This window comes from Emiliania huxleyi (genome assembly GCF_000372725.1).
Source record: "Emiliania huxleyi CCMP1516 unplaced genomic scaffold EMIHUscaffold_1, whole genome shotgun sequence".
In the NCBI taxonomy this organism is placed as follows: domain Eukaryota; phylum Haptophyta; order Isochrysidales; family Noelaerhabdaceae; genus Emiliania; species Emiliania huxleyi.
Window position 1 is genome coordinate 1,339,774 of NW_005202428.1, and position 23,051 is coordinate 1,362,824.

Genomic DNA, 23,051 nt, shown 5'->3' on the forward strand with positions numbered 1-23,051 from the left:
GCCGCCCCCCGCACGACACGCGCCGGCGGATGCACGCAGGACCACTTCCTGGCCTGCATGTCGCACGAGATGCGCACGCCGCTCAACGGCTTGCTCGGCATGCTGCAGTTGGCGCTGCTCTCCGAGGAATGCGCGAATACCACCGAGCTGAAGCGCCAGCTGCAGCAGGCAGCGCTGCCGACAGCGCCCTGTCCGACAGCGCCAACCTCTCTCTCCCTCTCCCTCTCCCACCCCGCCCCAGCCCCCCGCCCACCGCTCTCCGCCCTCTCGTCTCTCCCGCCGCATTGCTCGCGCACGCGCACCGCCGTGGCACCGCTGCGGCACCGTTGCGGCACCGCCGTGGCACCGATGCGGCACGGCTGTGCACCGTGTTCCCTTTTTGCCGCGCCTCCGCACACTCTTGTGCTGCCGCGCTTCTGGAGGGGCGGCGGCCGCGCTCCTCGGCTGACTCGTCGTCTACCTCTGCCTCTCAGGCGCGCAACTCCGGGACCCTGCTGCTGAACTTGATCAACGACTTGCTCGACACGGCGCGGTTGCGGTCTGGTCAGCTCTCGCTGGAGCCGTGCCACTTCGAGCTGCTGCCGACGGTGCGGGAGTCGGTCGACGTGTTGCGCCATCGCGCCAGCGAGAAGGGCCTGCGCTTCATCTTCGAGATGGACCCGGCGTTGGAGGGCGTGAGGGTACACTCGGACCCGACGCGGCTCTCGCAGGTCCTCCTCAACTTGCTGTGGGATGAATGATCGACTGACGAATCAACTAACTCAATCATGAACAGGTCCTCCTCAACCTGCTGTGGAACGCCATCAAGTTCACGGCGGCAGGCGAGGTGCGGCTCACCGCGAGCCAAGTCTCGCGGAGCGACGAGGCGTGCGGGGTGCGAATCGAGGTCTCCGACACCGGCATCGGCATCGCCGGGGACATGCAGGAGGCCGTCTTCGAGTGTGGCCGCTCCATCGGCCGCAAGAGCTTGACGAGCCGCCTCTCGTCCCTCGACATCTCCGGCCGCTCCTCCATGTCCGAGCGCGCGCCCAGCTCCCCTCGGACGCCGACAGGCGCGCGGTGCACCGCCCGCCTTGGCCGTCGCCATCGCCGTCGCCATCGCCGTCGTCGCCGCCATCGCCGTGCACCGACCACCCCCCCCCCCCCTCTGCCCAGGCTCGTCGCCTGGCATCCCGGGCGCGGGCCTCGGCTTGTACATTTCGCGCCAGCTCGTGGTCCTGCTCGGCGGCACGCTCGCCCTCTCCTCGGAGCTCGCCGTCGGCACCGCCGCCTCGCTCAACCTCACCCTGCGAGCCGGGCCGCCCCTCACTCGCTCTCGCTCGTGCCGCTGCACAGGTACGTCCGTCTCGCTCGAGCTCACGCTGCCGATTGCGACGAGCGGCGAGGAGGAGCCGGCGCGGCCGCCGTCGGCGCGGAGCCCGCAGTCGCCGCTGCCCAGGTTTAGCGTGCTGCTGGTCGAGGACAACGACTTCAACGTCGAGGTGTGCAAGCAGCTGCTCGAGCACATGGGCCAGCGCGTCTCGGTCGCGATGGACGGGCGCGATGCCGTGGGTGCTGTCGTCAGCTCGCTCGCCGACGGTGAGAGAGCCCGCGGCGGGTGGCGCGCCCGATCTGCCCCGGCACTCGCGCCAGAGCCCCTTCCCCCCACCTTGCGAAGGCGCACACGAGTTCGACGTGATACTGATGGACTGCGACATGCCCGTCATGAACGGCTTTGAGGCGTGTGCGGCGTTCCGATTCGCCGCCCCTCCGGCCCCACGGTCTGACTCTCGCTCACCGCGGCGCGCGTAGGCGACGGCCCAGATCCGGAGGATCGAGCGCGAGCAGAACGTCGCCAAGCCAGTCACCATCTGGGCGCTCACCGCGCACGCGATGAACTCGGTCAAGGCGCAGTGCCTCGAATGCGGAATGGACGCGTTCTTGACCAAGCCACTGATGCTGCCGGTGTTGCGCGAGCGGCTCGAATCACTCGCCTGATGCTAGGATAGATGAACTTCGGCCCGGGTTGTTGTCTCTCTCGCAGCGCGCGCCTTTACAGTGTCTCGCGCGGCGCGCCGGATCCTCGAGAGAGCCATACCACCGTACAGCCATGAGACGAGATGTGTACGCGCGGAAGCGGAGACCAAACTTTATATCACATGCGTTCGATGTTGCGAAATTTACGTATTACGACCCTGGTCGGGAGAAAGACACGAACGTGTGTATATATCTATACAGTGCGAGGCGTGGCGATAGAAATCGGGGCGTCGGCATCCAGCAGCCGATTTCTGTTTCGGCGAGGGAAATCGGGCGAGCCAGCAGCCGATTTCTGTAAGCGATTTCTGCCAAAATTTTCTTCGGCGCTGCGCGCCGGTCACTATACGGTCTAGATACTAGTACACTAAAAGGTTGCCCTGAGATACGAATTCAATCCTCCCGCTTAACCTTTATTTCGTGTGTGCGTGCTCGCTCGTGCCTCGTGCGCCGAACCAAGTTCTGCTTCAACAAACCCGTCGAGAGGCCACGTCACGCCGGTGTCCCCTTTTTCTGCATCTTTGTGGGTGTGGCAGCCCACTTTGCCAGTCCCTAGAGGTGTCTTTGACATTTGACTTCGATGTCTGGTGGGGGACGATTTATGTCTGGTGGGGGACGCAGGTGCTCAAAGGTTGCGGGCGTGTCACCACTCGCGCCTTCGCTCTCGACACTGGGTTCTGGACATGCAACGACATGCCGAAAAGGGAGCGATCCGCGGCGCAGGCACGCGCTGAGGCCGTGTATAGACGCGCCAATCCGGATGATAGGGGCGATCGGGGCCGTGACCGCAGGGCCGAGAAGGTCGAGTACAGACGCAGACTCAAGAAAACGAGAGCGGAGGCCGCCGCCCTCGCGGTGCCTGACGCTGCTCCTGCGGCTCTCGTTCCCGTCCCGATTCCGTCTACCGTCCCTCGGCCACGGGCCCTCGGCCAGCACGGCAGGGGCCACCTGCTCGTCGCGAGGCAGCCGAGCTTGGCACTTCCGCCGCCCCTCGCCGCTCTTCCACCTACAATTGCTCCTCGCCTCGTCGCTCCGATCCCGCCTTTGGCGCCGACCGCGAGCCGGTACGGCGGCCTCGCCCTGCGCGACATCGCCTTTGGCAGCAGCCAGGGTCGCCTCGGCAAGGGCGGCCAAGGCACCGTTAGGCTTGGCCGCCACTACGGTGGTCGTCTCGCGGTGAAGCAGCCGCTGCGCGCGAGCAGCGCCTTCGCCTCCGAGTGTCAGATCGCGGCAGCACTACACCATGAGAACATCATCTATGTGATGGGCTTTGCATGCGCCCCGCGCGAGACGCCGTTCCTCGCTCTCGACTATGCCGACGCAGGGACTCTGGGAGATTTGTTGATCGGGGATCAGAGGGGCGAGAGCCGCTCCCTCGGCGTGCAGATTGCAAGAGCAATGTCGTACCTGCACACGCGATCTCCCCCCATCGTGCACCTTGACCTCAAGCCATCGAACGTGCTGCTGTCGGCGCGCTCTGAGGGGCTTGTCGCTAAGCTGTGTGACTTTGGGCAGGCGAGGCGACTAGCCGTTGGGGCGCAGCTCTCGCACTCAGGCACGCCGGGTTGGCGGGCGCCCGAGCAGGTGCGGGTGGCCCGCGACTTTGCAGTCGTGCCGCTTTCGCGTGGCACCGACGCCTGGTCGCTAGGGTGTGTCCTGGCTGCGCTCGAGGCGCCGTCGGGCGTCTGCGACCCGTACCACTTCGCCACGGGCGACGCGCCAGGCAAGTGCGACTCGCGCCTCCGACACGAGCTCGACGCAATCGTCGCGAACGGCTTCACCCGCCCGTGTGTGCCCGATGAAAGCCGGCTTGCAGGTGTGGTCAGCGCGTGTACGCACGCCCTGCCTAGCGAGCGAGCGACGTGCGCGTGGGTGCGCGCCGAGCTCGAGCAGCTTCTGCTGCAGCCGTGAGCGCAGAGAGTGACGCGCGAGTGACGGGCGAGGCCGATTGTCGATCTCTTTTCTGGTTGGTGCCATGTTTTGAGGGTGTATGAAATCTGTAATTGTCAAATGACACCCGGCTAGGCCGACAGCCCCCCTCCCCCACTCGCCGCGCTAACAGTCTCGCACAAAATAAACAGCCGGGAGCCGGGTCAGGTCGTGTGGGCACAGCCTCAGCAGACACAGCCTGCGCGACGAGCCGGCCCGCCTAGGCAAAGGGCGAAAAGCAGAGGATCGCCGCATTCACGCCGTTGCGGCGCGACGGCGTCAGTCCCTCCGGCGTGACGGGCGGCGCGGTAACACGCGCCCGTTTCTTGCCGCCGGCGTTGACCGGAGCGGTCGAGGACGACGCAGCGGCAACTACGCCGTTGACGGGAGCCGGGCTCGGCTTCGGCATGCGCGAGAAGAATTTGTGAAGTGTCCCATGCTCGCTTTCTGGCGAGAGGGCCATCAGGCGCTTGAGCGCATCCTCCTTGTACTTGGTCACCATGTGGGCCGGGAGGTCTCGGGCTTGGCGGCGCGTCAGCGGCGGCACGACCGGCTCGTCGAGGGGGTTCTTCGTGGCGGCGACCTTGCGCTTGTGCGCGCGGACGTACACCTTGCGGACGCGTGGCTGAGGGCACTCTCCCGAGGGCGGCATGGCGACTTGCTGTGGATGTAGTCGATGTGTGCAGTGTGCAGGATTTGCACCCTTTTTGCATTCATCCTGACACGCTGAGTGACACTACGCGAGCAGCACCCATGGAGGCGCTGGTCAACACTGTGCTGCTGGCTGCACACCCGAGCCTTCGCGAGCGCTGCAACGCCGCAAAGGTCGTGTCGGTCCTCGAGGAGCTCGGGGCGTACGACTCGTCCGCACTGCGGTCACTCCTCTCGTCGTTCACCGACACCGTCGCACACAAGCTGAAGGAGGAGGAAGCAGCACCGCCAGCTCTGGTCGCCGCGCTGGCGACGCATGTCGACTCGGGCAGCCTATCAGAGCCTCAGAACATCGGCGGCGCGATGGACGCGACAGCTGCAACCTCCTCCTCGAGCAGCGCCGCCGCTGCTGTCACCCCGAGGACGGTGAAGGCCGGCGGCGGCAAGCATAGCACGCTGCAGCAGAAGTCGATCGGCGCGTTCTTTGCTGGTGGCACCAGGACTACGTACGCGACGCTGCCGGGCATAGGCCGTCAGATCAGATCCGTTACCTCGCTCACGCCCGAGCAGCTGCAGGCTGTGGGCAAGGCGCCCGAGAAGTTCACGTCGTGCGCCAAGGGCTGTGGGCAGACATTCTTGCACGGGCCTGCGCGCGTTGCGCACGAAAAGTTCTGCAGCGGTCGCGCGGCCGAGACGGCCGCCGAAGTCGCCGCCGCCGCAGAGGCTGCCGCCTCCGCTGCCACCACCACCCAGCCCGCCACCGCCGTCACCGAGGCTGCCGCCGAAGCCGCTAACAGCAGCGACGACGAGCAGCCACCCGCGAAAGCACCAAAGCTGCGCGCGGATGGCGGCATCAAGCAGAGTGGGCTCCGCCAGGGCGAGAAGAAGGGCATGAAACACTCGCTCTACTTTAAGCTCGAGGTGGTGCGCACGCTGCGCAGGTTGCAGAGCCTCGAGAAGCGCTGGGAGAAGGCGCCGAGTGGCTGGCGTGGCGCCGGCATCGAGACGTCGGAGATTCACAAGGGCGTACACCCCTCCCTCGTGTCCAAGTGGGGCGGCAAGGAGGACGAGCTGCACATGGCGCTGCAGCACGAGAACCGCGTCAGCCGTAAGCAGAAGCACCGCACCGGCACGATGGCGACGTTCCAGTCGCGCGGCGCACGGCGGACGACCCTCCATCGCGGCCGCGCGCCGCCTTTCGCTGCGGTCGAGGTGGAGCTGCACAAGCGCTACCGCGACAAGCGGACGCGTGGCGAGCGCGTGACCGGCCAATGGCTTCGCGTCTCCATGAAGCGCCTCGTGCGCGAGTTCGCCGGCGCCGACGTGGCCGACGGCTTCAAGGCGTCCAAGTGGTGGCTGCGGTCGTTCGCGCGGCGCTTCGGCATGTCGCTCCGGCGCAAGTCGAACAGCCGCGCCGAGTCCGTCCTCGTGCGGCTGCCGAAGATCAAGCGCTGGCACGCGCGCCTCCGTCGCCGCCTCCGTGGCGGCCTGCAGGAGAAGCTCGACCCAAAGTGGGGACGCTGGTTGCCGCGCAACCGGCTGAGCGTCGACCAGGTGCCGTGCAACCTCCGAGCGGGCGATGGGCGCACCTACGACGACACGGGCGCCAAGCGCGTCTGGCTGGCGGGGGCGAAGGCTGACGACGGCAAGCGCTTCTGCACGCTGCAGATCGTCGCGCGCGCGAGCAACGGCGACGCCTCGATGCCGCGGCACGGGCAGCCCAAGCTGTGCGTGATCTTTCGCGGCCAGGGCAAGCAGATCTCGCAGAATGAGCGAGATGCGCGCCACCCCGACGTGCAGGTGCGCTTCCAGCCGAAGGCGTGGGCTGACGACCAGCTCTGCGAGGACTTCGCGGACGTGGAGATGCGCGAGGCGACGGCGGCCGCACGCGCCGCGGGCGAGCGGAGCGTCGCCATCTTCGACAACCTCTCCGGCCAGACGACGCCCGAGCACCTGCGCAACCTGCAGCGCCGCGCCCACTGCGACCGCCACCTGCTGCCGACTGGCTCGACGGGCGAGCTGATGCTCATCGACGGCGGCATCGGCGTCCGCCTCAAGAACCTGATGGGCGACGAGATGGACACGTGGCTCGAGCAGCCGGGCCACCTCGAGCGCTGGACCAAGGGCCCCAAGGAGGGTGGCCTCAAGGCGTGGCAGAAGCGTTCGCTCATCACGCAGATCGCGGGCCGAGCGTGGGAGACGCTCTGCGCCACGTATGACTTCGAGAAGTCGGCGCGCAGCCTCGGCCTGCTCATGACTGTCGACGGCTCCGGCGACGAGCACATCTGCGTGCAGGGGGTGACGGACTACACCTTCAAGGACGAGGACGGCGGATCGGACGGCGGGGAGAGCGAGGCGGACGAGGACGAGGCGGAGCTCGCCGATGTCGACGAGGCGGCGGGCGAGGAGGAGGGCGAGGAGGAGGGCGAGGAGGAGGCGGAGGACGGCATGGAGGACTCAGAGGACGAGGACGAGGACGACACCGCCGTGCGCATGCAGGCATGCGGCGAGGCTCCGGCAATGCCCCCGAAGGGCTACGTCTATGCGGCGACGTGCCCGCCGCTGGCGAACGACGACGAGCAGCGCGCGCTGTGCCGGCGCAAGATCCTCGCCGCGCACCTCCTCGACGGCGCCACCGGCTGGTACGTTGGCACCGTGCAGCACTTCGGCGTGGGCTCCTCGTGGCGTCAGCCTGACGCGACGCACATCGTCATGTACTCCCAGAAAGAGACGGGCACCAAGCACCTCGCGGGCCGTGTCGCGTGCAAGCTAGCCGCCGACAACTATGGCGCGAGCGAGTGGTGGCTCCTGCTGGAGCCGGCGCCAGAGAGCTGAGCATGAGGGACTTGACGTGTTGCGTCACTGTTCACGCAAAGACACAACCCCGGGCCCAAGACTCACACTGTTCACACTATAGAGAGGGTGAAAATTGCGTTTCACCATGACTGTAGACTGAGAAGAAAGTGAAAGAACGACCTCTCTCTAAAAAGTCGTATGATTTCTAAAATTTTCTTCGCGCCTGCGGCGCGGCAGATCAGAGAAATCGGGCCGGCCTCGTGCCAGCAGCCGATTTCTATTTCGGCCAGGGAAATCAGCCAAATTTCCAGCAGCCAATTTCTAAACACCGATTTCTAAGGCAAGAGCACGCACTGTATGCCAAACTCCACGCGACAAACCAGAGAGCCGCGATATGTCCGGGTTGGATCGATGGCGCTTCCCGGGAACCGGGGAAGCCGGCTGCCGGGACCGCCGCGGCCGGGGCTCTGTGACAGGAAAGTGTAGATAGCGATCTCACTTTCTCTCACATAGCCGCGACCACTCGCTCACACCAGATGCACGCCAGCCGACACACGCAGCCCGAACTACCAGCTGAATGACATCTGGTCCATCGCGTCGTTGACAGTTAGGCTGCCCACCGGGTACTCAAGGGGCGCGCCGAGCGACGTCAAAGTCCCGTCGTCCGACACCAGCGCCGCCGAGAAGGTGTACGAGGGAAGCTGTCCCGCGAGAGCGGCGTCTACGCGCACCTTCACGCGCTGCCCCCTCGCGACGGATGCGGGCCGCTCGAGCCGTATGCAAATGATCCGCCAGTGGGAGCCGTCCCACGCGGAGGACACGTCGGGCGGGCCGTCCGCCGCGTCGGCCCCGCACCGGAGCTCGACGTGCAAGTTGAGTGCCGCCAGCACGCCCGCCGCCTCGCAGCAGAAGAGAAGCTCGCGCCGCTGCGACGGCGACGGCGATCCCTCATCAAAGCGCAAGTCCTCGCACACTTGCGGGGGAGCGAGCGGCCGTCCCGCCTGCGACCGAGCGTCGAGCTTCAGCGCACGCCCTGCGCCAGCAGCTTTGGCCAGCAGATCCGGGTCTGGCGCCAGGCAGGGCGCGAGAAGGGTTGATGCGCGCGACGGGACAGACAGTGGCGGCCGCGCGGCGTCGGCAACATGGCGGCGCATCGCGTCGAGGATGGCGGCACACGCGCCCTCCTCGCCAGCAACCTCGCCGATGAGCTCGTGCACCAGCAGCTCCGCCCGCTCCGGCAGCTCAAGCGCAAGATCGGTCGAAAAAGCCTCGAGGACGGTGATGCGGTGGTCGAGATTGGCGGACGCCACCGCGGCGCGGGCTGCTGCCGCTGCGCTGGGCTGCCCTTCGAGCGCATACACGTGTCGCGCACCCGCCTCCGCGGCAAAGATCGCTAGCAGTGCAAGCGCGCCAGTGCCTACGTCCAGGACAACCTTGCCGGGAGCAGCGGCGGCGATCGCCTTGCGGTAAGCCTCCGTGCGCGTCACGTCGTCGCGCATGCCACGATAGCAGTCGGCGGTGTATCGCATCGCATGGCCGTGCGGATGGTGGTCGGCGGCCGGCATCGGATGAGGGCGGTGAGAAGAGGGTCCGCTCTGCGTGCACTCTTCACAGCGTTCACTCTTCACAGCGTTCACTCTTCACAGCGTTCACACGAGGCATCGCGACCGTTTCTTGCGGCCATCTTTGATCGAAATCAAGGCTAACCAGCCTAGAGACGACCCCTAGACACTCACCTACCTTGCCGACAGCCCAGTGCGTCCGTCTGAAGCACCCCAAGTACGCCGGTGAGACGCCCGAAACGGGGTGACTTCTAAAAGTCACTCCGCATGTGGGCCGCCTTTGCGGTCGTCTGACGCGCCCTCCGGCCGCCGCACACTCGCCACTCACCCCCTCTCACCTCTAGATGATGCGGCGGCGCGCACGGGGCACTGCGGCTGCCGGCGCCGCGGCGGCCGGCGCCGCCGCCGCCGGCGCAGGCGCAGGCTCAGGTCGCCGGTACGGCGATGGTCGATCGCCGCGTCGCGGCGGGATGCGCTGCTGCGCCCGATGCGACGGCTCCTCTTCGAGCAGGTGCTTGGCAAAGCAGGGCCGGTCAGGGTCGCCAGCTTTGGTCCCGACCGGGCTGATCGCGTAGCCAACCTGGCTCGGGTCCGGGAAGCACTGTGCGCAGTGGTAGGACCGCATGTACCCGCACTGGTGCTTCTTGCTTGAACACGAGCACAATAAACACGAGCACGGGCGCCGTGCCGCCTAGGGCTGTCCGCCTCAATTGTCGCACGGCGCATCGAATTCGCGCAGACCAATGTAGTCGATGCCGGAGCGTGCGCATTGGTATTGAGAGGCTGAGGTCGGCGGCGTCGCGCAGTAAGCGCAGTAACGCATGCAGACGATTTGGATACCGGCGCTTGCGTGGGAGCGAACACAGCGTCGGCCGCGGTGTGCCGGCGAATGTGGTGGTCCTCTTGTCCACTGCGTCCGAGCCGAACCAGCTGTCCACACGAGAAGCGGCGGCGCGCGGGCGAGCCACGACGAGGTCAACCGTCTCGACCAGTCAGCCTCCGGCACAGCATTGGGTGCCTGCATGTCGCCGGGACTGCGGCGCTTGAGTGTCATCGCGTAGCGGTGCGGAGGCAGCGCCGTGTGCGCCTCTTTCGTACGCTCGAAGTGCTCCAAGCAAGTGCTCCAAAGCCGTTTGAACCGCGCCCAAGCTGCTCTAGGAGCCTCTCCCATCGCGGCCCGACTGGGGCCGAGTCCGCGGGGCTCGCACGGTGCACGGGCCGGCCACTAGAGCACGTACTGAGTACTGTGCGCGCGCCGGGGCGAGTGACTTCGAGAAGTCACTAAGTCACTTCTTCGAGTCACTCCTAGAGATTTGCCCGCCAAAAGAAAGCCAATTCTTGACTTGGGCCCTCGGGGAGGCCTGCGGGCGGCCTTCTCTCGAGGTCTCGAGATACACAAAGCGGCCAACCTAGAGATAGACACGTGTGTGTGTGTGTGTGTGTGTGTGTGTGTGTGTGTGTGTGTGTGTGTGTGTGTGTGTGTGTGTGTGTGTGTGTGTGTGTGTGTGTGTGTGTGTGTGTGTGTGTGACACACACTCACACACACTCAAACACAAAGGTATTGCTAAAAAAGCAGCACACACTCCTCCCATCCTTCGTTTGGGTTCACGGGACTGGTGCGCAGCACGGAAAAGAATTTGTAGCCCCCACGGGACCGCGTAAGCACTCCTGCGGGCGGATTCGACATAGCGGAGATACTCGTACGTCCGGTCACACATGGCCCCCCAAAATGGTTTCGCCCTTTTGCCTATGGGCCGTGTGGTGGGCGCTCCCGCTCACTTGCGCGAGGAGCGCGCTGATGCAAGCTCAGATGGCAGCCAAGGAAAGGGCGTGGTCGGCGATGGCTGCAAACGCCTCTGCCTACCCTCACGTGGCGTCTGGCGCTGCGCAGTGCGTCGACGGCGTTGCCGCTGGGGAGTTTAGCTGCTCTGGCGTGGACATGCTGTCCCTGACGCCGCGCACGGCGCTCCACGTGGGCACAGCAGACTTTTGCTCCGACCTATGGGGCTGGGTCCACCCAACGACTGGCGTCGAGTACGCCCTTCTCGGCATGCTCGACGGCGTCGCGTTTCTCGACATCTCAGAGCCGACTAGGCCGCAAGCCGTCGGCTGGCTACCGGGCGCCGGCTCGCCGGCGGGTGGGTCGTGGTGGCGCGATGTCAAGACGTTCCGCCACTACGCGCTGATCGTCTCCGATGACATCGAAAACTCGGGGCTGCAGGTCCTTGACTTGCTGACTCTGCCAGACAAGTCCAGCCTCGACCCGACTCTGCCGCCGCCGACGCTCGCGCCCAGCGCCGAATACCACGGCTTTAGCCGGGCCCACAACATCATCGTCTCGCCGGGTGCGGCGCCCTCCCCACCCGCGTCTCCGAGAGTCGCGCGCGCTTGCCAAGGCAAGGCTCTCGCGCCAAGGCTCCCCGCCGGCAAAAGGGTCGAGCGCCGCAACGCGCCGCCTCCGATAGCGGCCCGACCCTGCCCTCTCCCCCTCTCCGCTCTCTCCGACCGCCTGGGGCGTGTTGAGCAGGCAAACCCTTTGCGTTCATTGCTGGCTCTACGGGCTCAACGAGCGAGCCCTGCGGCCTGCAGGTTATCGATGTGTCTGACCCGACACGCCCAGAGCACGCTGCCTGCTACACGGGCGTCGGGTGGGTCCACGACGGTCATTGCGTTGTGTACCACGGGCCCGACACGGATCATGTGGGCAAGGAGATATGCGTCACCTTCAACGCCGCCGGTGGACGCTACGATGGCGGCGGCCTGGGGCCTGGCGACGTCTCGATTCTCGATGTGACCGACAAGCGCAACATCCTCCTCCTCTCACGTTTCACCTACCCTGCCGTCGCCTACCCGCACCAAGGCTCGCTGCTGGAGGATCACGCCATCCTCGCGTTTGGCGACGAGCACGATGAGGCACTCAGCGAGGACACTCTGCGCGAGGCGGAGAAGTATCTCATCGGCGACTCGTGGCGCGAGGCGCAGCGAATGCCTGCCCTCGCGGCCGGACGAACGCGCACGCTGCTCTACGACATCTCCGATCTCGACCGTCCCTTGCCAATCGGGGAGCACTACTCCGCAGAGACAGCCATCGGCCACAACATGTACGCGGCCAAAGGGTACTTGTGGCAGGCCAACTACTGCGCTGGGCTGCGGGTACTCACCCGCGCCGTCGCCGCCCCGGGCGACCTCCGCGAGGTTCGTGAATGCGCATGAGATCCGGACCCGAAGCGAGCTTGAAGGCGCATCGTTTTTGTTAGGTGGCCCATTTCGACGTCAGCTCCGGCTGCGACACGAGCGAGTTCATGGGCGCGTGGAGTGTCTACCCCTACCTCCCATCCGGAAACCTTCTCGTTTCGGGGGTGGAGCGCGGGCTCTTCGTCCTCCGACCAAGCTTCCTCGCGGACGAGCACGCCACTGTGGTCGCTGCTGTGCACGCGCAAGACGACGTCACCGCGGCTGACGTGTCTTGCCTTGAGGTTCCCCGCTGTAGCTTCCCTGGCCCACGTCCTCCTCCCCCTCACTCGCCGCTCCCAAGTAGTTGCACCGCCGCATCCTGCCGCCAGGTCACCATCGTCGTCATTCCCGGCTGGAGCGTGCGAAGATCCGCACAAGACCCGCGCTTTTGTGTCGGAGAGAGGTTGCGTCAGCCGCCAGTCTTGTGGTGGGCGATTGACACGGCGCTGGCGCCGTCCTACGTTTCCGGCTGCGCCGTCTCCCATGAGTCGTGCCCGCAAAAGGACCTCGAGGACTGGTCGGGCGTCGACTCGCTCATCTCGCCCGGTGTGTCGCTGTTTCTTCTGCTCGTCTGCCAGTTTCTACCCGTCCCCGACCACCCCCTCTTCAAGGCGGTGGCGCCGCCGCCGGAGGACGACGATAAGTCTACCGAGCAGGTGGAGTCATCCGTGAATGCCGGGATGGAGACGGCGCAAGCGTAAGTCCTGGAGAAGCAAGCAAGGGGTGTTTTTTCTCCGAAAACATTTTTTGCGGACGTCGCACAAGCAGTTGCTGACCCACAGCCGAAGCGCGGGCCACTCGCTCCAAGGGCTGGCAAGCGGTGCACGCGGGATTTTTCTCTGACGGGGTTTTCGAGGCGTCACTCCCCAAAATCATTTTTGCGAATTTTTAGGAAAAAAATTCGAGGCAGGACCCCTTTCAGGCCCATTTCTGGCCGCCACACAAGCCATTACCGCGGCGATTGTGGGCTTTTTGACCATTTTTTCTCTTTTTTGCGGCGGAGGCCTGGGCAAGCTTTTCCGCGGTTTTCGGCCGCAGACAGATGGGCTGACTAACATTAGCTACCGGACAGTTGTCCTGGACACCAGCGCGGTCGGTAAGAGAGAAAGAGAAGCTCCGAATTCTTTCCGCGCTAATCCCCAAGAGAGCGTGTGCCTCGTATCCTGACGAGTAGAGGCCCCGCCCACCCAGGGTACCCTCTCCGAGGACCCATTTGGGTAGCTCTTTCGAGGACTCGCCCCGGGCCGGGGCTCTGTTCCGAGAGACCTCGAGACAGCGCGTGTGCCTCAACTCGCCAGGCGTGTGCCTCGTATCCGTGCTAAGACGGACAGTGACTGACAGGGAACGCCGCCATCTGGCCATATATGGGATTCAAGCAGGGCGACGTGGAGCAGGACTACGAGCGGCGGCCGCGCGCGAGCAAGGAGGACGGCCCGGCGGCCGGCCGCGAGCTGCTCCCGGTCCGCGAGGGTGGCAAGTGGCAGCGGCGCACAGCACCGGCTCCCAAAGGCGAGCCGCAGACCAAGAAGGGCAAGCAGCGCGCCAAGGCTCGTGCTCAGGCGTCCGCCGCTGCCGCTGCTGGCAGCGCGCCGGCCGCCGAGCTCTCGCTCTCCCAGAAGCGCGCCACGATCGCAAAGCTGTCGGCGCAGCTGCTGCACTCGCCGCACAAGAACATCGGGCTGCTCAAGGAGCTGCACGAGCTCGCGTCGCGGGACGTATCGCCGGCGACGCGGCGGATGGCGGCGCTGAGCTGCGTGGCGGTGCTGCGCGACCTCATCCCGGCGTACCGCATCCGGCTGCCCACCGACAAGGAGCTGGCGATGCAGGTGTCTTCCGAGGTGGAGGCGCTGCGTGCGTACGAGAGGCAGCTGCTTCGCGGGCACGAGGCGGCGGTGGGCCTGCTGCGCGGCTGGCTGCGGAGCGGCGAGCAGCAGCAGCGGCTCGCCGCGGTGCGCGGGCTCGCCGCCCTGCTCGAGAAGGGGCGCGACTTCAATGGCGTTGACCAGCTGATCGGCGGGCTGGTGAGACGACACTTCCGAGACACTTCCCACCTTCTCGGCTGATGTCGGCACGCACTCTCGGCCCCCGCAAGCCGCCGTGGCCGCCACCCGCCGCCTCCGGGCCCGCCCAGCTCGCGCCGCCGCACCTCCACAGCGCGCCCACGCCACGTCGCCGACGCGTGCACGTCCACGTCCACGTCACGTCCACGCAGGTGCCGTCCTGCAACTCTGCCGACGACGAGGAGCGGGCGGTGGCGTGCGGAGCGCTCACCGAGCTGTTTGGCGCGGACGTGGCGGGCGAGGCGACGCTGCTCGCGGTGCGCTCGATGGCCGCCCTCCTCAAGACGAGCTCGTTCAGCGTCCACCCTTCGATGCTCGAGTGCTGGCTCTCGCTCCGCTTGGACGCGTCGGCGGCGGCAGCCGCTGCGTCGGCCGAGAAGGAGCGCTTCGGCGCGCGCAAGGGGAAGAAGCGGCGGAGGGGCATCGACCCTGTCGCGCGTGAGCTCGCCGCCGCCTCGGGCGACCGAGGCGAGGGCATTCCGCTCGACCTGCCCCCCCCCCCCCCCCCCACTTCCGCACACGCACACACACCCGCCCCGCCCCACCCCTGCCCTCCCCCCACACACCTGCCCCGCCCCACCCCGCCCGCCCATCACCCGCCCCACCCCGGCCCGCCCGCCCACCGCCAGCCTTCCGACACTCTCCGCCCGCTCCTCAGGCGACGTCGGCCTCAAGTCGGCGGCAGTGCTCGAGCAGCTCTTCGTCTCGTACGCGCGCGTCGTCAAGGCGCGCCCCGGCGGGCCGCTGATGCCGCTCGTGCTGCGCGGGATCGCAAAGTTTGCCCACTGCGTCAACGTCGAGCTGCTGCTCGACCTCGTCTCCAATTTGCGCACCATCCTGCGCGACCCGGCCGCCCTCTCCACGCCGGCGGCGCTGCACTGCGTCCACGCGCTGCTCCGCCTCCTCTCTGGCCACGGCGCGAACCTCGCCGCCTCTCCCTCGTTCACTCAACCCGCCCGCTCACTCCCTCACTCACCCGCCTCTCACCCACCGTCGCGAAGCCTCCTCCTCCTCCTCCCAGGCGCAGCGCTCGCCGTCGACATGCGCGACGTGCAGCAGCGCCTCTACTCGCTTCTCGCGGAGCAGGCACAGCCATCGCCCCCGTGCCTCGACCCCATGCCACGCCGCCCCGACCACACCCGGACCACACGCCCCAAACACCTCGCCCCTTGGCGCATGCCCCGACCACCTCTCGGCTTTCGCGCCCGCCGCGTGCGCGCGCCCGGCCCACCGACCCGCCTCCTCCGCTGCCGCAGGCTCTGCTCGCCGACACGCGCCTCCTCGCCACCGCACTCGACTGCCTCGACCACCTCTGCCGCCAGCGCTCGGCGCTGCTCGCGCCGCGCATCGCCTCCTTCTTTTGCCGGCGCGTCGACCCTAGATGCTGCAGTGCACATCCTCGCGCTCGAGAAGACCCGCCCACCAGCTGCCTTCCGCCACACTCAAGCCGCATCGTTTGCACTCGCAGCCCTCGCATTCCTGCAAGGCGCCAGCGTGCATTGCACGACCCCGTCGTCACACCCCCAGCCCACCGCACGCGCGCTCCAGGCTCGTCGACGCCGCCGCCACCCTGCCTCACGCGCACGCCGTCGCCCTCCTCGCCGCCGCCTCGCGGCTGCTCGTCGCGTGCCCTCGCGTCACGGCGCTGCTCGACGGGACAGACCGCGCCGGCCCGCCGCTCGCGCCGGCGCGTGCCGACGAGCGTGAGGACGTCGACTCTCCGCGCGCCATCAACTCGACGGCGTGGCAGCTCGCCCTGCTCCACCGGCACTACCACCCCGTCGTGGCGCAGCTCGCGAAGCGACTCGCAGCCGCAGAGCCGCTCCCGCCCGCCCTCGGCCGATCGACGCCGCTGCGGCTGATGGCGACCTACTCGGACGCCTCCGGCGCCTTCAACCCGCCCCCGCAGCCGCCCTCCAAGCGCCGCCGTGCCGCGGACGCCGCCAAGCGCGCCGCAAGCAGTAGCGGCGGCGGAGAGCTGCACGAGTCGATAGAGGCTGCCGTGGCGCGAGCCGGCGGCGGAGAGGCAAGCAGCGCGCTGGACTTTGCGGTCTTGCTGCGGTGAGGGCGCGCGCGGCACCGCGGTCCGGTGGACTCGGGCATCGGCTCCTACCCCCGCAGTGGGGCGTGGGGGTCGTCGAGCTGTGACGGTGTGCTCGAGCACAGTCCGAGGTTTGATCGTACAGACCGGCGCATATAGGCGGTGCATATACATTAATCGCCACACACGCGGCGGGTTTCACTAATTCGTCTCCTAAAGTCGCATTTTTGCCATTTCGCGCTTACGGCGTAATCGATCACGAGGCTCGTTGTGCGAGTATATGGGCCACGATGTCTCAAATATGAGGGGTTTTGACTCCTACCAGCTCCTGACGCTATCCCTGGCAGCTCTAATGGCCAGGATCAGTAGTGTTGTGATAGAGGGTGCCCATACTAGCGCAGGAGCTGCCACACTCGCCCGGACCGTCCCCTTCTGGGGCCGGTTCCGCAGCCCGCGAGAGCCGACCGCGGGGCTGTGCCGCGGGTGCCTACTGCCGAGTGCCACAAACACTGCGCCGTCCCGCCATCACCTACAGGCTGTCTTGTGTGATGGTTGGGATGTCCAAACGCCACCATCTTGGCTCTTGCGACCTCAAACCCGCGAGCTGTATGGGTGGTCCTGACGTCGACAGACGCCCGATGACCACGGTGAAGCTGAGCCGGAACGCGTCGACAAGTCTCGTCTGAGCCCGTGGCGGTCGCCGGCTGAGTCGCCGTACACGAGCCGGTACCTCAGGCGTCACCTCCGCAGCCTCAGGTCTCACACTCCATCACCTCCGCCGGGACGCCGTCGGTGGCACGTTCGGCGGCGAGTTTGTGGCAGCTCCACAGCGAGCGCGGCGTCGAGCCTACTCACTCCAGTTGGTTCGGCACACTCGGTGGGGTCCACCGAGTGTGCCGAACGCGCGAGCGGTGCGTCCTGGCAGCCCGCGCTGGCTGCGGAGCTGCCACAAACTCGAGACACGCTTTTTGGGACATTTTCGACGCTTTTGGCCCATATACTCGCACAACATGCCACGACGCAGTTCCGCTCTCCACGAATGACACTGGACTCTGTTTTATTTTTTGTGCAATTCGTGTGGACTGGCAAGAGAGAAGAGTGCGCACACTTTCATGCATCTCATGTGCTGCTGCTGGCACGGCACTCTGCACATTGCAGGGCCGTTCACGGTTTTGTGTTTACACGGCTGATCTCTCTCTCTCTCTCGACGCCGAGGTGTGCTAACGTAGTTGTACGCGGAGTGTAAAGCAACCGCGGCCCGGCGATGCGGAAGAACTGTACGAATACATATGTAGGTACGTGGCAGCTAACAGGTACTGCGCAGCGGAGCCATGTGTCCGCCAAGGCGCGATAGGCCGTTGACGCCGAGGAGGCCCGCCATGGCGAGAAAGGCCTTGGGGAAGTCGGCGGGCAGCAGGCAGGCCACCTCGGCCTCGAAGCCCGCCCTCTCGTTCAGCTGGCGCGGTATCATCTCCTCCAGCTTGCCCATCACCTTCTCCATTGTGAGCCGCCTCATCTTCTCGGCGAGCACGTCCTTCAGGCCGAGCCAATCCGCCGCGAGCAGCATCCAGCCCGACACCTGCCCCACGCGCGCATTCTTGACTCCGATGGTTTCCACCAGCTTTTCCAGCTCCAGGTCGGTGGCGGTGACCTGTATCAAGTCTCAGCACCGCCCAGCGAGCGCGTGGGCGTGAACAACTCTGGACTCTGGTAGCGCTCCTTCAAAGTACAAAGAATTCGCGCCACACACTCGCCCGCATCTAACGGAGCGTGTCAACACCTCCCGAGGGGCGGTGTTAACACGTTTGAACACCTCTACGGCTGTGGTGTTAACCGTAAAATTTGAACGTTAATCCACCAGCCCTGGTTGGGCAGGTGTGAACAACACCTCGTGACCACGGCGCCGTAGGCGCCTGTTGATGGTTCCAGGTGATAGCCCTGGATGGGCAATGCATACGCCTAGTTGGACCTCAGATCGCCCGACCGCGTCCCGGTGCTCTGTGGTCGGATTTGTGGCGCCGCCGCACGCCGCGCCGCGGCCAGGGAGGGGCCCTCCGGAGGCCAAGGATGGCCGTGGCGGACCGGGACGAGCTCTGGGAGGTAGAGTGTCAGTGTAATATTGTAGATACTGACCATGTGCACAATATCTCTCAGTCTAGCTAAGCCAGGGGAGGCGATGCCGGGGCCGTACAGCAGCTTGATGGTTGGTTGCTTCGCCGGCGTGCGTCCCGGAGCGGCCTGGCTGGGCGGTCCGGGGGAGAAAACTCGAATTCCGACACCGCTCTGATTCGACTTTAACTTCAAACAAAGACGGCGGCACGTGCCGCGCCGGCGTGCCGGGGGGCCGCGTCCATCGGACAAGAGTACAGGTACGAGTAGTGTTCACTGCGCGACGATCGTGAATACCGGGTACCTCCAGTTTCGTAGTCTTTGTTAGTATCGAGGCTAATCCCGGGCTGTCAAGCGGCGGTGTGGTGCCGTGAAGGGCAGCGGTGCCAAAACTACGACTATTAGTACCGTGCGGGGGCAGTGCATTTAATTCTGTCAAAAATCGAAATGTGCTCCGTGGGACGTATTGGGCTAGGACCATACGTCCGGGAGGGCCCCCATGCGTGCCGCAACGACCCACAGTCTGGTACCACTCTGTTCACGTTCACAGCTCTTAAGTGTGCCATACTCCGATACTGGGGAGGTAGCGCCCGGGCACCGACTGCTCATCACAACGTCCGGCGAAGCCATGTCGGCTGCCGTCGCTCTTCTGACTGCCTGCGCCAGCTGGCTGATCGGCCCTCCATCGCGCGGAGTTGCTTGCACGCTGCGGTCCTCCAATACGCGTATGGATGCTCCGCCGTTGTCGCCATCGCTCGAGTCTGTGGCCGACGGCGGGCCGGAGGATCTTCTCGAGCGGCTCTCAACGTGCCCTGCCGAAGGGCTCGACGAAAAGGAGCTCGAGGCGCTCAAGGCTGCAAGCCTCTGCCTTGAGCCGTGCGGTGCCGACCTGAAGACGCCCTTTGGCTCTCCGCTCACTTTCTTCGGCGCGCTCCGGTCTCCCTCCGAGGACCCGACGCCGGCGATGTGGGATGCAGTCCGCACAAAATGGCCTATCCTCGCAAGCAAGAGCGATGATGAGATGCAGCCGGCGCTCGTGCACATTGCCGCTGTCCAAGTGGACCGGCGCTCGCTGCCAAAGCCCCCTTTCTAGCCCATCTACGCCCATCTTTTCCCTCTAGGAAACCCATGAGTACGTACCATGTTGCATGCCCATGTGCCGCCCGAGAGTCGAGAGATCGAGAGAGTTGGAGAGAGAGATCACAAGAAGGCAAGGCCATATGGAGTACTTTAATCACAAAGCTCTCTAGACAAGAGCGAAGAGGGAGGCGCGCGGCAGAGAGGGCAGAGGCGTTTATGTGGCTTTATCCACATGCGTTTATCTCTTTTGGGGCTCAAAGGCGGTGATCGGCCGGTGACCGGCCACAGAGAGCGATACCCTCCCTGAGAGAGTCGCACACGCTGGCGTACATTCGGTGCGCTCATAACAACGGATTGGGAAATTCAGGCGGCGCGCAGTGCCGCATGGACGACGCCGTCCAGATCCTGTTGGTGAGCTGCCAGCCCCAGTCGCCACGCCTCACCATCTTCACCTCGGGGATGCCGTCCACCTGGACAAAGGTGGCCTGCGGCGTCTCGCGCAGCTGGAACGGCCTCTGCTGGTTGCCAAACGTCGAGCTGCGGTAAGAAAGGATATGGCGCTCTTCCGTCTCCAGTCGGCGATAAGGGAAGTTTGTGATCCGGTCTGCGAACGGGAGGGTTGGGAAGTGAGCTGTGAGCCGCCGCGCGAGGCCGGAGCAGGGCTCATTACATGGCGGCCGCCCAAAGAATTTGACCTCCCATGACTCCACGAGCACCAGGTCGCTGACAGTGCCCAGGCGCCGCCGCCCGTCAACCTCTGCCCACCTGTACTGCTCGCGCGGAGTCATCCCCGAGAGCCTGTCTCCGTAGCAAGTTTCGGGATCGAGGCCCATGGAACCCCACCGCGCTTGGCACACACGCCTCCATATCTCTTCTCCGAAGCTCGGCTCACGCATCAACGAGGCGAAGAGACGACAAACCGCCTCACAATTCAGCAGGTCGGCAGCCTCGAAGTCTCCGGTCAGAAGGATGTGCGAGACCAGCTCGACAGGGATGGCTTCATCCAGGCCGACTGCGGAGGTGCAAGGCGTCACAGGCTGGCGGAGGCCGAGGACCCACCTCAAGCGTTGCAAAAGGTCGTCGGTCGCCATGAGACTCGGCGGAGCAACAGCAGAAATAGCGACGTGTGTGGGCGGTACCGGAGTAGTCGCTCGGTGACCGGCAACAGAGAGCGATACCCTCCCTGAGAGAGTCGCACAGCCTCAGCCGGCGGGTCCACTGTGGTCGCAACAATTTTTTTCTCGGGCGCGAAAGAAGTTGAAAGCCCCCTCGCGGAGCTCGCCCCAGCCAGCCCAGCGTCCGGACAGAGAAAAACCAGGGAAGGGAGTCAGTACCCGTGTGGACTGGAGGTAACAGCAGCAGCAGCAGCAGCAGCAAGCAGCAGCAGGGGAGTAAGTACCTCGCCACATTCTGTCTGGGACACCATACCGCGTTGGTGTCCAGTCCGAGCCTGATGACTGTTCTTCTTCACCTTCCTACATAACTGGTCAATGCCGCCTCTGCGGGCCGAGCCCGCCCAGCAACATTGGTTGGTTGGGGGGGGTGCGGTAGGTAGACAATGTACCTCCCATCTAACCGCGCCTACCCTTTCGTGGGTAATGGGTAGACCTTTCACACCCACCGAGGTCATTCCTCTACCTAGTTCGTGCGTCCTGCTATCGCCCGCCTGCTTTCGTTGCGTTCTCTCAGCGTGGTCTATTGTGCTGTGAGACCGGATGTCCTCGCGCAAACGACCACTCCGCGACGGCGAGCCGGGCTTCCCCTCGGACTCCGCCCCGGCGCCAGCCAACCCGTCAAGCACGCCTCAAACTTCGGCGACCCCGCCCGTCGACCCCTCCACCAATAGCCCCATCCTGCCGCGGCCGCCTCGACGCCGGGCCCCACCACAGCAAAGTCCGGGCGCAGGACCCTCCAATGCGACGCCTCCGCCGGTGCGCGACCTCACACCAGACATGATGCAGGGCGGCGAAGGCGACCCTTGGTCGTCTCTCGTCTGCCTCTTTCTATCTCCCTTCGCAGTCCCTCGCCGATTCTCGCTGCAACCTTCATGCCACCTCGCGGTCGTCCCACTCTCGTCGTTCTCCCTCCTGTCGCTTCCTCCTCTGTCGCGTCGCTCTCCTCTGCCTCGTTCTGCGACGCCGCCGCCGCCTGCCGATCCCTTGCTCTCGCGGCTTCTCCAGCCTTTCGGCGCAACTCTGCCCTCCTCGCGGCATATTTTGGCCCCTCGAGTTCATCGAGCTCTCCACCTCTCATCGCGCAAGGACGACTCTTCTGACGCCCACTGCGATCATTTGCCGCCAAGTCATATCGTTGCTCAGGTCCACTCTCTTTCGAACACTTGTACCTCCACGGTCGGTGTTGGCGCTGGGGTCCCCTTCGGGTGCATCGTTACAGCTGACGATGGGATTACCACTGGTGTTTCGTCCTCCTCGGAGTCTTCTTCCCCGGCTTCCTCCCGTTCGGCTCTACGTTCAGCGTGGCTCACCCTCCATGCCGTGAACAGGCGCTTTATCCGGGCGCCGTATTCGGCGGCCGGAAAATCTTTTTGCTTTTCGCTTAGGCGGCTCCCGTGGTGTACCTGTGTTAGTGCCAGTGCGCGCCAGTTCCGTGCAGCGGCGAGATTCTTTTTTGCTGCCTCTTGCTTCCGAGAGTGTCCACCTCCACCTCGCTGTAGACAAGGCCAAGTCCGACGCCGGCAGACCCAGATGAAGTTGCCACCAGCTCCGGCCGCCACGACAGCCCACGCCAGCGCCTGGGTCGTGGGCGCGCTGCTCAGCTTGTCGCTGACGGTAGCGCCGCCAGCGTTTGCCGCTGCCGAGCTTGAGTACTCAGAGGGTGGTGCCTACCAGGGCTCCAAGATCGGCCAGGACCAACAGTTCAAGGCGGGCATAGGCAAAGGGGCAGAGAAGGCGGAGAACTCGAAGATCCAGGGCGGCGGCGCTAGCACACTGCAGGGAGGCAGACGCATCACGATTACCCGTGGAGTGAACCTGGATAACACAATCTGGAAAGGGGAAAATCTGAAGGGTGTTGCGTTCCAGCAGAGCGTCGTTCGATCGGCCGACTTTGAGGGCTCCGACCTGCGCACGGCCTCGTTCTTCGACGCCGACCTCTCCAACTCCAACTTCAAGGACGCCAACATGGTCGAGACGAACCTCGAGATGGCGGACCTCACAGGCGCGGACCTGACCGGCGCCGACCTGACAAACGCGTACATGACGGGCGCCGTGGTCAACGGCCCCAAGGGTGGCCTCACCAAGATCGACAACACAGACTGGACCGACGCTCAGCTGCGCAAGGACCAGCGAACCTACCTGTGCTCGATTGCGAAGGGCATTCCCTCGTGCCTGCACGGCGCCGGCTGGCCGCGAGCATTCTCTCTTCACACCTGCTTGCCTGAACAGGCGAGAACCCCAAAACGGGCGTGGAGACGCGCATGAGCTTGATGTGCAAGGAGTGAGGCGGGCGCTGATAGCAGTGGCCTCCTTGCTCCTATGAACCCGAGCCGAACGGAAGGACTGGGGGCGCGCGCCGCGGGCCGGGGCGCTCCCCGCCCGCGCCGCCCCCGACATGTCA

General features: G+C 65.5%; 6 protein-coding genes across 6 annotated transcripts in view; 5 read left to right on the forward strand and 1 right to left on the reverse strand.

Annotated features, from left to right (window-relative positions):
- EMIHUDRAFT_447461 (hypothetical protein) overlaps nt 1-2,188 on the forward strand; it is a gene marked incomplete at its 5' end in the record, with an annotated part of 4,052 nt that extends 1,864 nt beyond the window's left edge. The window contains 5 exons of the mRNA XM_005794128.1: nt 474-680; nt 776-941; nt 1,156-1,578; nt 1,658-1,719; nt 1,792-2,188. Of these exons, the coding sequence (XP_005794185.1) occupies nt 474-680; nt 776-941; nt 1,156-1,578; nt 1,658-1,719; nt 1,792-1,977 (1,044 nt within the window). The 3' untranslated portion in view covers nt 1,978-2,188. The remainder of the gene's footprint in view (nt 1-473; nt 681-775; nt 942-1,155; nt 1,579-1,657; nt 1,720-1,791) is intronic.
- Nucleotides 2,189-2,706: 518 nt separating this feature from the next.
- EMIHUDRAFT_194255 (hypothetical protein) lies at nt 2,707-3,924 on the forward strand (the record flags this gene model as incomplete). Its single annotated transcript, XM_005794129.1, has 1 exon — nt 2,707-3,924. One exon carries the CDS (start codon nt 2,707-2,709, stop codon nt 3,922-3,924), a length of 1,218 nt encoding a protein of 405 aa, XP_005794186.1.
- A 6,756-nt stretch (nt 3,925-10,680) lies between these two features.
- On the forward strand, nt 10,681-12,886 carry EMIHUDRAFT_194259 (hypothetical protein; the record flags this gene model as incomplete). The annotated part of the gene is made up of 4 exons (XM_005794130.1): nt 10,681-11,296; nt 11,479-12,104; nt 12,209-12,427; nt 12,515-12,886. The coding sequence occupies 4 exons, from the start codon at nt 10,681-10,683 to the stop codon at nt 12,884-12,886; spliced, it is 1,833 nt and encodes a 610-aa protein (XP_005794187.1).
- A 663-nt stretch (nt 12,887-13,549) lies between these two features.
- EMIHUDRAFT_194260 (hypothetical protein) lies at nt 13,550-16,310 on the forward strand (the record flags this gene model as incomplete). Its single annotated transcript, XM_005794131.1, has 5 exons — nt 13,550-14,206; nt 14,398-14,683; nt 14,904-15,127; nt 15,502-15,615; nt 15,954-16,310. 5 exons carry the CDS (start codon nt 13,550-13,552, stop codon nt 16,308-16,310), a joined length of 1,638 nt encoding a protein of 545 aa, XP_005794188.1.
- Nucleotides 16,311-19,688: 3,378 nt separating this feature from the next.
- On the reverse strand, nt 19,689-20,464 carry EMIHUDRAFT_431796 (hypothetical protein). The gene is made up of 2 exons (XM_005794132.1): nt 20,146-20,464; nt 19,689-20,079 (listed from the first exon to the last, which is right to left on the reverse strand). The coding sequence occupies exons 1-2, from the start codon at nt 20,369-20,371 to the stop codon at nt 19,817-19,819; spliced, it is 489 nt and encodes a 162-aa protein (XP_005794189.1). The 5' UTR covers nt 20,372-20,464; the 3' UTR covers nt 19,689-19,816.
- Nucleotides 20,465-21,033: 569 nt separating this feature from the next.
- EMIHUDRAFT_194264 (hypothetical protein) lies at nt 21,034-22,915 on the forward strand (the record flags this gene model as incomplete). The annotated part of the gene is made up of 3 exons (XM_005794133.1): nt 21,034-21,077; nt 22,036-22,082; nt 22,155-22,915. The coding sequence occupies 3 exons, from the start codon at nt 21,034-21,036 to the stop codon at nt 22,913-22,915; spliced, it is 852 nt and encodes a 283-aa protein (XP_005794190.1).
- Between the last annotated feature and the right edge of the window lie 136 nt (nt 22,916-23,051).